This window comes from Diadema setosum, chromosome 17 (assembly GCF_964275005.1).
Source record: "Diadema setosum chromosome 17, eeDiaSeto1, whole genome shotgun sequence".
Classification (NCBI taxonomy): Eukaryota; Metazoa; Echinodermata; class Echinoidea; order Diadematoida; family Diadematidae; genus Diadema; species Diadema setosum.
Window position 1 is genome coordinate 32,616,020 of NC_092701.1, and position 14,512 is coordinate 32,630,531.

Below are 14,512 nucleotides of genomic sequence, written 5' to 3' on the forward strand. Positions count from 1 at the left end.
GCGAAGATATTGCGCGAAACGTCGAGGGGGGGGGGGGCGGATTCCGCCCCCCCCCCCCCCCAGCCTGATTAGGGTTAATACTATAACTAGGTGAAATTTGTGGTCTTAACAGCATTGTCATATCAGGGTTTTCCTGTGCATGTAGTAATATTTGTGGTGGTAGTACATTGTAGTTGTACATAGCAGTGGAATTGCTATCAGTAGTATAGTGTACATGTATTCTGCCAACTGCATGATACCAACTTAAAGCACAGTGAGAAATTACATGTATCTCCAAACATCCGCACAGAGACGGAGAGACAAAGCAGGAAGGACGTATGTACTGTGGTCAGATACCAATGTGGAGCGTTTAGTCAAGCCCTAGAGCATTCACTCGAGTATGCTTGTGTGTGTGTCTTATGTGTGACTATGTATGTATGTCGGGATGTCGTTATCTCCTAGGGGGTGTCCATCCTTATTGGTTTCATGCTCTTCTATCCGAGCACCAAGCACCAGTTTTTGAAAGCAAACTTTATAGAGTACTATCGGTCAAGTGTAATCGTACAAAATTTTGCACAAATTGAAAGGTTCATATCCATAAAGATGTTACACCTCCATGGAATGACCAAAAAAAAAATACAGTGCTTGGATGATACATGTCGATGATTCTGTCATTGAAAATTCAGTCTTCAGGATATTAGTAGGTGTCAAACCCACTCTGGCACATTGTGCATTTTTTTTTTTTTTTTTTTTTATATGATCACCAAAGTTCAGCAATATTCACCATATGTCTCTCACGATGTCATGTAGGGTTGGGGGGTGGGGTATTTTTCAACAGCTTAGATAGGAAATGAATAAATGTTGACTTTGAAAAGTCAATACAGCTGAATCTTGTCATAACAAAGTCCTCAGGACCAGTAGTTTTCCTTCGTTACATGTAAACATTCAGTACAGCAGATAGTGAAGTATCCATTAAGTTTGATACAGTGTACATCTACATGTTTGTGATAATTTTGGACCCAAATTTCTGCTTCTTTTTAAAAGAGAATTTGTTATACTTTGGTGACTGTTCATTGCAACAGGAGTGCACTGCACCTGTATACAATGTGTACTAAAACCCCTGGAAATTGTGGTCTGGGTCAGTCTTACATAAAATCATAGGAATCCAGTAGTGTACAGTTACCGGTCTTCAAAATATTTCTCCTTAGTGCTCAACAATAAATGATGTTTAATAGCAACAGTCTATGAAATGTTTAAATCATTTAATCCATTTATTACATCAGATAAATACATGTATTGAGGCTATGTTTTCAGTCACAGTTTCTTTGACAAAATCGAACAAACAATGAGGGAAAACAGTCTAGTGAAATGTCTTTACCATTCAGTTTACATAAGGTGATGTAGAAATGTTCTCTAATCATTTAATCCACTGAAAACCACAAGCACATATCGTCGCTGGGGTGACAAGACCTCGTATCTACAAAATGTCAAATGTTCAGGAGAGCAAAAAAAAAAAAAATATGGCAGCCAAAGCACTGTATCCAACGGGATAGACATTCCTTTGAGATGCCGAGGTGGCTTCATTTTTGGGGTAAGACATCTAGGATTTGGACAGGATATCACTTAACTGATTATCTGACCACTAATCCAAAAAAGTCATTTCGACCAAAATTGCAGATACAAGGTCTTGTCACCCCAGCAACGATATGACAATTGCATCCCTGAAAGTGAGAACAAACCCTACATTACGAAAAACATCATGTCCTTGGGTTGGGAAACTGCCGTCAACCACACTATTGTAGCAAAGCAGAATACTGTATATTCCAATGCAATACATGTACAGCCTCGACCTATATATTGTACAGTACATGTATTTGGTCATAAATTTAAAGTTTCTAATCTCGGTCATACCCAACTGTTTACAAAATAAAGAATTATTTTAGCTGTGCTCAGGAATTCATAATCATAGGCCCCCCAATCCACTCATCAACTATGAAAAAAAAAAAATGAACTGTAGTGTGAAAAAAAAAAACACACAACCAAGGTATTCTTCAAAACAAAACAAAAAATGAGCAAAGCTGTTTATTACACTTAGTACCCTTTCAATGGAAAAAAATAAATGTATATGTATGTATGGGAAACACACCATACCAAATGATTTCAATAAAAATGAAAACCCAATTTCAGGTTGATGCTGGTAAACAGAATAAAATCAAAATGAGACTCAAATAATAAGTCTTCAGATCTGTTGATTAGATTTGGCCCAAGGTTTTTTGAGAGTCGATCTGGGCAGAGTGAGCCATCTAACTTTAAATTAGTAAACATTGCAGGAGACAGGCAACGATATCTCTTTTTGGTAATTCAATTTCCAAATTTGTCTTTACTGAAGCAGATCTGCTCTAAAAGATATTGACATTTCCTCATCTGCAATATTTTTCTATCCGTCTTTTCTGTTGAGATGCCCTAATCAACAATGCCCGAGGTATCAAAATTTATCTTCGCTCATTCTTGGATGGATATTCTACCTACACATGCACAACATTGATAATCATTATGTACAATATATTTTACATCTGAATCCAACCACGTCCTGGCATACAATCTATGAGATGGTATCTACATCATGATACAGTGCAATAGAAGTGGTGACATACAACAAATTTTTAAAGCTCTACATATGCTCTGCAGAAGAAATGGTCTTTTCCATTCCCCTGTTTATTGTATGAACAATTATGTTATTGTATAGCATCCGACAAACTATGCTTTCACAAATGAGTATATGAATGGAGCAATGTACAAATAATTTCATTTCTCATCTCTCTTGTGCAGTAACAAATTACTGGTTTTTGAGAACAGAGCATAATCGGGGGGGGGGGGGGGGGGGGGGGGGGGGGGGGGGGAGTCATACAGAGAATAAAATGAACAATAAAAATTCTTGTGTTATTAGAATAATGTACATGACATGGACCACTCAAATATACTCAGTATGTCACTGTCAGTCTAGAAATAGTAGTTTTCTGAAAAATACAATGAAGATCTTACATTATAACTATCACTTTCATGTTCGCAATTGTCATGGGTTTCTGATTTGACACAAGACACACAAAAAAAGAGTGTGTCATTTCCCATCCCTCCTCCCCCCCCCCCCCCCCCCCCTTTATAAAAGTAGAAAGTTTGCTTTATAATGACATAGATGAGAACATATTTGTACAGAATTGATATTCCCCCAAAAAGACTTGCATGCTTATTTGGTGGACTTTTCAATTGGGCACGCACTTCACAAAAATTTCCATGACGTGCAGCGAGATGCAATCTGGGGAATGATAACACACCACAACTTTACCAAGATCCAAACTCTTTTTGTCCACTGCTAAACAAACTCCCTTTTGCAATTAATCATTGCACATTTAATTGGACAAAATGTATAGGTAATGGATACACATTGCTTTCACTTATCAACATTTACAGTGCTCCAAAAGTAAGAGCAGGCGTCACTACACTATCACATGCCCATGGGCTCCTCAATGCTTGTTCATGCAGGCAAAAAAGATAGGGGCAAGACTTTCTTGGAATACCTTATATTACCGAGGTTTAGGTTTATTTGAGTCAGTGTCACGGTGAAAGGTTGCCATAATAAACGGCAAAATGATGTCAGGTTTTTAGTTCAATTTAAAAACTCTGGGATGAGTGATGCACCTTGGCAAGATACATCAGTAACGTCTGATCATTTGTCCTGCACTCAATCACAAAATCTTTTTATCACATTCTTTGGCATCCAAGGGTCCACACCTGCACCGGGATGAAAAAACAAGTAATAAAAAAACAAAACACAAAGAACACGACAAAAGCAATCACAAGAAGTATGGAGTGGTCGTTCTCCGCCGGTATGACGCGCTCACTGTCGGGGACGTTGCGGAACAGCTTGGGTTCCCTGTTGTTGGAGTCGTTGAAGGCCAGTATGGAGGCGATGTTGCCACAGCGATAGCAGTAGTTGGGAGCGCTCCATACTGTCACCAGCTTGTCATCAAACATGTACTTGTAGCCCTCCTGCACCAGCTGGTGTGCCCGACAGATCAGCTTGAGGTTGTTGATGTGCACAAACTGTCAGACAGGGGATCAGGTCATACGAAAAGTAATTGACAGTGGACAAGAACGCAATTCAAAACCATGCAAAGTTAAATCAGATGCAGAAATCTCTTCTTTTTTTTCATCTACACATCTCTAGTATGTTTGCAAATATTCCACAGTGCATGCCAATTGCAACAAACACAGCTACAACAAACTTTTCGATACAACAAAGTAAAATTCAGGTCCCAAAATGATCATCTCTATATCTTTATACAGCTTTATTTTTCCCCCGACTAGAACAAATTTCTGACATTATGAAAAACACTGCTACCCCAGGACTTCATTGTATCGAGAGTCACCTGTAATTGTTTTATTTATTTTTTCATCCATTTTGTTGCGCAGGTGAAATGAAACAATGCAAATAAAGCTTGAGACATTCACACAACTCCAGCAATACATGTGTGAAGGATGAGTGAATCACATGAAGGTGGATTCTTTTCAAATCTCGCTTCACAAAAACAAAACAAATACTAGCTGTACTTTGAGAGTGTCTTGCGTGATATTCATTCATTCCCATGAGGTGCTTGTTGTGTACTGACATGTATGAACAGTTCTAAAGAGTAAGTCTGTCGATTCCTATAATTTAAAAAAAAACAAAACAAAACAGATGTCTGTAGTGCAGTGCATATCACCTTGTTCTCTCCTCGCTATCTTCTTTCATAACACCAATATCATTACTAAGTGCAAAACCATACAATTCTACTGAGCAACTGGGAGTCCATTTCTTCATTCAAGTTCTAGAGGAATTGCACCAATCACAACGAAGTAGACAAAAAATACAGAATTAACCTCGCAGTAAAATGATAAATAAGACCTTGTTGAAGTGCTCGTTAGACATCATTTACAGTAAATCAATGATTGATTACAATTGTAATTGTCATACAGTAATGATTTCACTATTTAAATTCACTTTGCAGCACATTTTCACTTGTCAAATACATTGTATCTGATTTTTTACAACCTTTCCCTCTTAACAACATTATCTCTTATACAAATGCTGTCAGCATTCATGACCTCTCACCTCATGGGTGACCTTTGACCCAAACAGCCAGCCTGCTCCCCGGGGACTGATGGCCCAAGTGTCCACATTGTCTGGGTCAGACCATACCAGATGTGAGGAACAGACCGTCAAGGAAGACTACAGAGTCACATTCAGATACAAAAATGTACCCCCTATATTGGGGAGAAAACATACACATATGCTTCATGCCGTGCAATTTGTACGCTAAGTGGAAAGTTGACATACCCGGTACACCTCCATATGTACAAAGTGAAAGTTTTAGATATTTTGTTGTCCAGTCATCATCAATATACTGAATGTTTGCAAAACATATTCAGATTTCTTTCTTTTATTTATCTGAGCTGGGTGATGATGATAAAAGAATATCTCTGAATCATGTGATATTCATCTACTCCAGATTTGGAACTGAGATGCACCATAATTGTGCAGTTACCAAGGATTACTTCAAATGCAAGACAGATTTATTTCAATATCTCCCTCAAGCAATCTTCCTTTTCAACCCCCCCCCCCCCCCCGCAAAAAAAAAAAGAACAACAAGACGACAGGTGGAAAGATACACTGTATGCTCATCATGATAATACTCTGAGGACAAGAATTCCAAGAAAGTCTAAATTATTTCACCAGAAGTTTCTGCAGAACAGAATCACCTGACAGCGTCTCAAAGATGTCCTCTTTATAGCTGTATTAAAACCCTTGAAGGAGAATCTATCAAGCCCTCCCCCCCCCCCCTTTCCCCAGCCCCCACCATCATTACTTTTCATCCCAAAGACAGCACCGAGCTACAAGGTGTGAGCTGGGCAGCATAGCAAAGGATATCACAGAAGGCTCCTTTGTGGGGGATCTCCTGGGCGCGCTCAATCATTCTGATCTGGTCCAGTGTCTTGACATCCGGCGACAGGCCTCCGTGCACACATAGTATCTGCTCATCGATGATCTAATTTGGGGGGGGGGGTGGAATACACAAAGATTGGATTTTGATGCTTGACGAACATTCTGATCATTTCAACATATTCAAGCTGCCTACATTTTACGTCATCCTGCACTTTTTCAGTAAGGATATGGATACAGGTCCATTAATAATTCAATAATTCTAACTGTTGATTATGGTGATTGTAAAATGAAAATCATCTTTAACATATATGTAATCTATCACTTCCTCCCTGTTCTGAGATACAGCTTTCTACTTCTAGCGACAATTTTGATGTACTGCTCGAGCGATTGTATATCTACATTGTATCAATCAAACTGCATCATAGTTCAATTGCCCAGTTTACACAGGGACTTTGCTGCAATGTGTTGTTTCCACCCTCCAAACTGTGAGTGGCAGTCATTAATGTGTGATCCACACATCAAAGCACAGGTGTCAAGAAGGTTAACAATCTCAAAGATAAAGAATACCTGTACATAACTCACACAATCACATGTCCAAAAGATTTACTTTACATGTCCACACATGACTATGATCTTCTGGCCTGATATACTCAACCAACAAAAAATAACTGAACTACCATCATTTATCCATTGTTATATTGGGGCTTATGATGACAATATTTTTCATGACATTTCTGTGATTCATTAATTATTTTTTCTATTTCCTGGCACATATTGAAACACTTCAAATCAACAATGAACAAAAATGAATAAACAGAGTTTCTCTCAAAAACAAATATTCCTTAAAAAAAAATAATGAAGTATCAAATGGGAGGCCCCAGTGCTTTTGGTCAAACATTCCGTACAAGAAGTAATGTGATTGGCCGTAAACTTCTGTTACAAGGAATCAACATGTGAGACATGTTTTCCTTCAGTTCAATCTTTAATCTCACAGCGAATGTTCTCATGAGGACATACGTGGTTAAAACAGCATCACTTACTGCTGCTACTGTGAGAAGGTCAAAGACTTTGGTGCAGTATCTCCAGGCATTGGCATTTCCATATTTGGTCTGACATTCATCTGTAAAATGAAGGGAAAAGGAGCACTGGTGACGGAGCACTGTTAAACCAAGGAGGTTCTAGAGAATGGAGTCACAACCGTCTTATTTCCTTTGCTAGATGTTCGAAGCCGCCACTCAAAAATATTTGAAGCATGTGCAAAACAGGATCTGCCGCGCAGATACGAAGACAATTGACTCGTGTCTTATTGCATAATCACTAGCCACTTTCAAAGGAAGATATTTCTTTGTGATGGTAATTACTTTTCGCTATTCCTTCTTATAAAAGGTAGGTGGTACAGACATGAGGATGCGCGAATAGAAATTGAGCAAAAAAATGCTGAAATGAAGATGAAAATTACTCGACTGGGCATATGCGGGCACTAATCTGATATATCTATCAATAAAGAATTATACTTGAAGATTATTACATATTAGTTTCATTTGTGGAAACTAAGCGGAAAAGTGATAAAACCAGCTTTCCAGGATGGTACAGTTTTAAACATTTTCACATGATACAGCTCAGCTTTACACTTTTGCGCAAATTTTTGGACGGAAATGTCTTTTGTTTTACATGCTTTATCATTAATTGAAATTTCATTTCATTTAATAAATAGATAAGCAAAATATGGCCAAAATTATGATAACGTTCAAAATTAATCTTCAGAATGCTGAACAAGACGGCGGCAAGGAACATCGATCATCAAAGGCACAAGTGCACCTGTGGAATTCCTTTGTACATCAACAGAAATCTGACAACTGTTTGAATAATCACAGCCAGATGGAACTCCAATGTATAAAACCTCCTTGGTTAAACTCATAACTCTTGAGAGCACACTGAATAACGCACAGTCAATGCTCCACATAGAAGCGGTATGACACAAAACAAACAAATCTCTGTGCATCATCAGTGAGTTTCAATCCCTCTTCAAGATTCATAAAGCATTCTTTAAGGATGTTGCCAATTTGAAAACCTGTCCCGCATGGTCCTACATGCTAGCTGCTGTGTCACTGATGTTGTTTAAAAATGAAGCTGTGGAAAAAACAAAGTTGCTGAAAATGATCATAAAATCATTGAACTAAGTTTCAAGATTCACCAAACTAAATTTTTGCCATACATATTAGTGGTAGAATATACCATTCAGAAACAATTAAAAGCATGCTGAAAATTTCTTCATATTGGTCTTGTGAGTGACAGCATAATTTTCAATACATCTACACATGACTGTGAATTTCTTCATCCCTTTGGACATTATTTTACATCTCAGGAAGCAGAGCTCAGAGCTCAACAACTTTTTTCAAAGTGAGCCTACTTCCTTATCAATGACGGCTTTACCCAATATTAACTCATTAGTGGGGAGAGGTCTATTTGATGATACAACGACATTTCGTTCTACTGTTCAATGCATAAAGCATACTGAGCTGGAATTTGAAACTAGCTAGGCTGGCCGCAAAGACAATCTCCTTGATGCAAATTTCCTTAATGATGTAAATTTCCTTTAAAATTTTGTGAAAAGGAATGGCTGCAGTTAAAATTCATACTGTGAATGTCCATATTTTCACGCAATTAATTTTCGCGCCAAGCGGCTCAAAAACATATTTGCAGGATCTTGAATTCGCACTGCACGATTGTCAACCCATTCAAAATATGCAGAGAAAATTGTGAAGATATCTTTGCGGGTTTTAGAATTCGCACTAGCCAAAGATAGTGCAAAATGCATGAAAATTAATGTACATACCACAATCATTTGTGCATTTACAGTACTTCCACTTACCATAGAATCCGTACACCTGAGTGATTTGTCTACTTTCATGGTTCCCCCTAAGCAGAACAATGCGGTCCGGCCACTTTGCCTTCAGGGTCAGTAACCTTGTGAAAGTCTCAAGGCTGTAGTAACCTCTGTCGACAAAATCACCCTGCATAGCACACAGAGTGACGGGGAATGTAAGAGCAAGTACGTCATGAGAAAGAAATACAGGTAAAACAAAATTACACCCATCTGAAATTTTGAGATTCACTACTGTTTGAGTTTATTGATGTTTAAAGTCTTATAACTTCCCTCCAAATTACCATTTAAGTCCAAGTCTGTAAGTGTACAATCTTTAATGAAATTGAGTTATAACAGCATATTTCTTAAAAGCAGTACTGAAAACTTATTATGTAAAAGGAGAGACAATGATGGAAATGTTCGGCATATCCAAAGAGAATGTTTACATGTTAGACAGTCAGAATGAATGGTCACTGCAATACACCAATGTCATTCACAACATCTGACCCCAAATAATTGCAACAAATTCCAGTGCAAATCCTCTTACCATGAAGATGTAACTAGTATCAGGTATCTGGCCTCCAGTTCGGAAAAGTTCTTCTAGATCATAGAACTGAAGAAAAAGGTGAAGATATGTAATAAGCGATGCAATTAGTTTCTGCTGAGGCATGAGAACTCTTTTTTTTTTTTTTTTTTTTGGTCATTAAAATCATACAGAGATTTTGAAGTACATACATAACCTAAGCACAACATTATAAACAAAATGCATGTGAAATACAAGGACATACAGCCATGTAACAAGGTGGGTAGGTAAAAAGAAGTAAAAAATGCTGTTGCACATTTCATAATTTTTTCTTACAAATTGCACATGCACAAAACAGGATATATTGTGAACTTTATGGATGACCTTGTCTTTCACGTGACTGAGACTAATTCTTTCCTAGAGTGTATGATACATCATCAGAAACACACAGCCATATCATGAACCAATACCCCAACCACAGGGGAGCCAACATTCAGCCATCAAAATTGGGGAGTCTTAATGGAGCAATCAGGGAGACACAAGTTTGTGAATGCTTGTAATGTTTACATCTCAATGGGTTTTCTGAATCAGGGACACCTTTACATTCCCTTATCCTGATATGAAGAGATATTGACGTTTTCAGGAGGCCTCCTTCAGAATCTGGGAGACTTGGCATGTCTACAACCTTATGTAATTGACGCTTCTTTTTTTCTCTATCTATCTCTCTTCTTCTTCTTCTTCTTCTTCTTTGCTTCAGCCACAGCCATTGTGGCTGGATTTTGTCATGTCAAATGGTACTATAAACCTCCTTTACTCATTATCCTAAAGGGATTATATAGTTTTTGATTCAGATGGGGATCCAAGTTTGAACTTTTTGTGAAATAATTAGAAACCACTAATATAAATAAAAACAAAATGCTGCACACATCAAAACAAGACTGGACATTTAGTTACCTGGCCATGTATGTCACCACACACTGTGACTGGGGTCGAGACTGGCTGGACATTGCATTCTTCCAGCTGAAGGTCGCACACAACATCGCACAATTTCTGGATAAAGAGAACAAGGAAAGGCTTAGCCACAATCAGCAAATAGGAAGAAAAATACAAACATCTTGTGTTTAACTGGCATGTCTTGTGAAAAGTTTACTACAGCTTCTGTCATGTGCGTTCATTACAATTGCTGAAGCGAAGCACGAGCAATGAATCGTATCGCATACTTGCATGCAGAGGAATAGACATCAAAATCTGTCTGTCCGGAGGAGTTTTTTATCATTTTTTGACATAATGTTTACAGTTCTCCTCTGTATAGGAGGGGATTCCGTGAAGCCAGCCACAGTCTCTGCAAAACATATTCCCGACAACAAGATAGTACTACAGACTGATTTTTCAGTCAAGCAGAGAAAAAGCCAAATTAACCACAATAGACTCGTAGATGTTTAAATTACCCTCATATCCGTGCCACAAGAGTTCCAGTCTTAATATCATTGTTTCAGGGTTTTAGATTTAGATCGATCAGTAACATATCCCTGCCCCTGAAAACCATATTAGGCTCTTTCGTGAAAAATCACCCCACTCATTCACTTTGCACAGTATCGTTTATTGCATGTGTCACACCACCTCAATTCACTTCACACGCACTTGCATGCACTGAATAAGTGGGGTAATTTTTTGCGATAATGCCCCATATTACAGTACATTGTATATTCTAATGATGACTGGTATTAGACAGTGCTCACAACTAATATTCGCAATGTTACACGTCAACGTCAATTACCGCATAGTCGCCACTTGCGTGAATTTCCTAAATGCACTCCTGGGTTGGTAAACTAACGATAGGCACTGAATCAGTTTGCCGCCCATAGCGCGCCATGTATTATTAGCATGTGTGTTCTACACACACTTCAATGTAGGATGCATTGTGCATCATCACGTTTGAAAAACTTTGTTAATCTGCCACCTGAAATCCATTCCAAATCAAAAACATTCTCGCATAAAAAATGGTTTTCTCACCTGTTACATAGAATCTATGGTAAAATACGTTTGGATTCATACAATTATTTGTGTTTTTATGGAGGAAAAAGGTGAATTAGGAATGTCTTTTGAGGGCAATGAAAATCCGTTACCCCAGATGATCTCCAATGGCGGCGCGTGTTACATGCAATGTGAATGTCTGGCGACTTTGATTATAGGTACTGGCGACTTGACGGTAATGGCCATTATGTTAAGATTAATCAAGTTTCAGCGTGAGTCATGATTGACTGTCGACTGTGACTTCCGAGTGTGAGATCGAAACGAGAGGGTCTGTATGTAGTATGCCGACGGAAGAATCAGTTGAACAAATATAAATCAATATCACAAATGATGAACATTTCATGACTTAATCAGAACTGCAATGTCTTGTCTTGCCTGTACTATTTGTAGCTTGCCGAAGCGAAGATGCCCACATCCACAGTAATACAATGTAGGTTGATAGTCATGCGCATGCATGGCACTAGGGTCGGGATGGATGCAAACAAGCCTGACCTAGCCTGTGTTGACCTTCAAATCTGCTATTTACACTGTATAAGTTTGTTTCTATTTTTTCTCTTATTTTAAAAAACGATGCCAAGCACCCAGTGATGATTTATTATTTGCTAACCCTCCTCGACATCCTAAATGTGTCAAAGGGTTGATGGAGCATTCATTTCGAACAGCCATCCACTACGATCTAGATCTAAGTTTACTTCCTCAGGAAGGCTGTTCCATCCAGTCCTTTTATGGATCTTGATAGGAAAGATGACCCCCTGTAACGTGACGACCACCTTACATTCCAGAGAAGAAGAATTGAGGCTTTAAATAATACAGCACTTACAGTAGGAGTCTATGAATTTGACAGGCAAACCATTTCAGCCGAAATCACTGTGAGTCTGTGTTCAGTGTATTGTCCCACATATTCGAATTATTGTTGGTTTTAGGTAACCCTTGCGTACACATTCAAATTCACATCGACGATTTGGAAGACAATTTCGTTCAAACAGTCTCTACTCACTATCATTCATCATCAGACTACATCAGTAAATACATTTCGACTACAAATCTCACCTTCAAGTCATTTTCTGGGAGGTACTTGCACTGTTTGGCGATTTCAATCCACCGATCAACGTTCGACGTATCTGCCATTTTGACTGCGGAAGTTTGTCATTGAACAACGTTACGTTCGATGACGTCATATAGGGGGGGTCGGGCTAACTCGGCCCACGGGACATCTCGTCCCACCCGTCGAGGGTGGGCCGAGTTGTCCCACTCGTTGGTATCGATAGTGATCGTGAGCGCTCGTCTGTCTTTGAGTTTATTTCGTCTTTATGATGTCTTTTCTAACCGTAACTTTCATGGAAATGTGCTCAGTGGTTTCTGTAAAGAATATTTGCCAACTTTTGGGGGATACAACGACGTAAAAATGAAATTTCAGACGTTTTTATCGCGGTTCGCGATCCCCATAGGTTCACGTTCATTTCGCGCGGTGGGCTAACTCGGCCCAGCTAAGTTTTAGCTGTTGTTTTGTCAGTAAATCTCCGTAAAAATATCAATTTTATCATGTATGAAGGTGTATTCAGGGTTCCTTCAACTAATTTCATCTTCGAGGGAATTTAATTTTGCACATGTTTGGTGAAATGTTGGACATTTGTTCGCATGATTTCATCTTTGCCATATCCGCACCGCACATCCGGTCTCGCCACCAGCTCGCTCACGCATCGATCACTGTGGCAGAGCTGAGCAGCGCCATGCCCATGCCCACTCTCGGCGAGGCACGGGGCGGCGCGGGGCACCCGCGCGAACGGCACAGAGGGAGCAGCCAGCCACTCCGTACCCGTATCCCCAGTAGAGAAGAAATCAAATTATGTAGCAGAACAGCGTTTGCATGCACTGCTCCCCCAGCAGTTCATTGATAATCGGGATTTGCATAAAAACGCCGAGAATATTGTTAAAAAGAATGTCTCGCCGGGAAATATAAAAATTTCGAAAATTGTATCAACGGGAGATGTAAAAACGTCTCTCCGGGAAATGTAAAAACGCTGCCGGGAAATGTAAAAATCATGCATGGCCTACATCAACGGTATTACGCCTCTGATATGTTATAGAAAGATGAACGCGATGTCTAACAGAACCTTTAGGCCTATTAGGACCTACCGTTTTCATTTTCTTGTAAACCCCACAACATATTTTTTACCAAACTTGGCAGACAGTATCTCTATGGCGATTTGACTGAAAGATCGGTCTTATCTTGTCGTGGGACAATTAAAGATACATTGTCAAGTTGTAAGTGGATAATCAATTACGTTTCGCAGAGATTATACGTCTGGCTTCACGGAATCTGCCTATGGCGTCACCCCCCCCCCCCCCCCCCCCGTCCCTAATCAAGGCACCCATGGATCCGCCATAATCAAACATGAAATTTCAGTCATTAATGTCTTCATAGCGGACTAACTTACCTCTATCTTTTTCGGTTCGACAGAAGAAGATAAAGAATTCCAGAAACTTCAATCCCCACTGGCTTCCGTTCGACAATCGATGGAGGGGGTGGTCAGTTTAACAAATTAAGATGATCAAACACCATAAAGATGCTATCTTCCAAGTTTAGTTAATTAAAATCATTCATAGATTTTCAAAAAGATGTGGAAAGTCCCCCTCCTCCCCCCCCCCCCTTTTCATGGCACCCCTGGATCAGCCACTGATAACAAACATGAACACATAATGTCTTCATAGCACTGATTTAGCTCTATCTTTTTCGATTCGACAGGAGATAAAAAAAAAAATAAAAAAAAAAATCCAGAGTTTCCAAATCCCCGATCGAGGACTTGGAGGCTTCTACCCACCCCCCCCCCCACCCCTTCGGCGGTGTGGGGGGGGGGGGGGGGCTAATCAGACGAATTAAAATTATATCACCTTAAAGATGAAAAAGGTGAAGGTTTATGAGTAGGTTTATTAGACATGGAGTTCATCTATATAACATCGGTAACATACGTAGTGCCGTTGAGGTATATGATTTTTGCATTTCCAGGCAAAATTGAACATAGGCTCTACATGTATTTACATTTCCCGGCGAGACGTTTTTACATTTCCCTTTGATGCAAGTTTGGAGAATTTTACATTTTCTGCATGGCGAGACGTTTTTACAAATCCC

At 39.2% G+C, this 14,512-nt stretch overlaps 1 protein-coding gene across 1 annotated transcript; it reads right to left on the reverse strand.

Annotated features, from left to right (window-relative positions):
* Positions 1-3,157: 3,157 nt before the first annotated feature.
* On the reverse strand, positions 3,158-12,519 carry LOC140241270 (serine/threonine-protein phosphatase 6 catalytic subunit-like). Its single transcript, XM_072321019.1, is given in 9 exon segments — positions 3,158-3,851; positions 3,853-4,080; positions 5,129-5,218; positions 5,943-6,062; positions 7,000-7,079; positions 8,832-8,973; positions 9,373-9,438; positions 10,303-10,398; positions 12,433-12,519. Coding segments are annotated over 9 exon segments (921 nt in total). The 5' UTR covers positions 12,511-12,519; the 3' UTR covers positions 3,158-3,830.
* Positions 12,520-14,512: the final 1,993 nt, after the last annotated feature.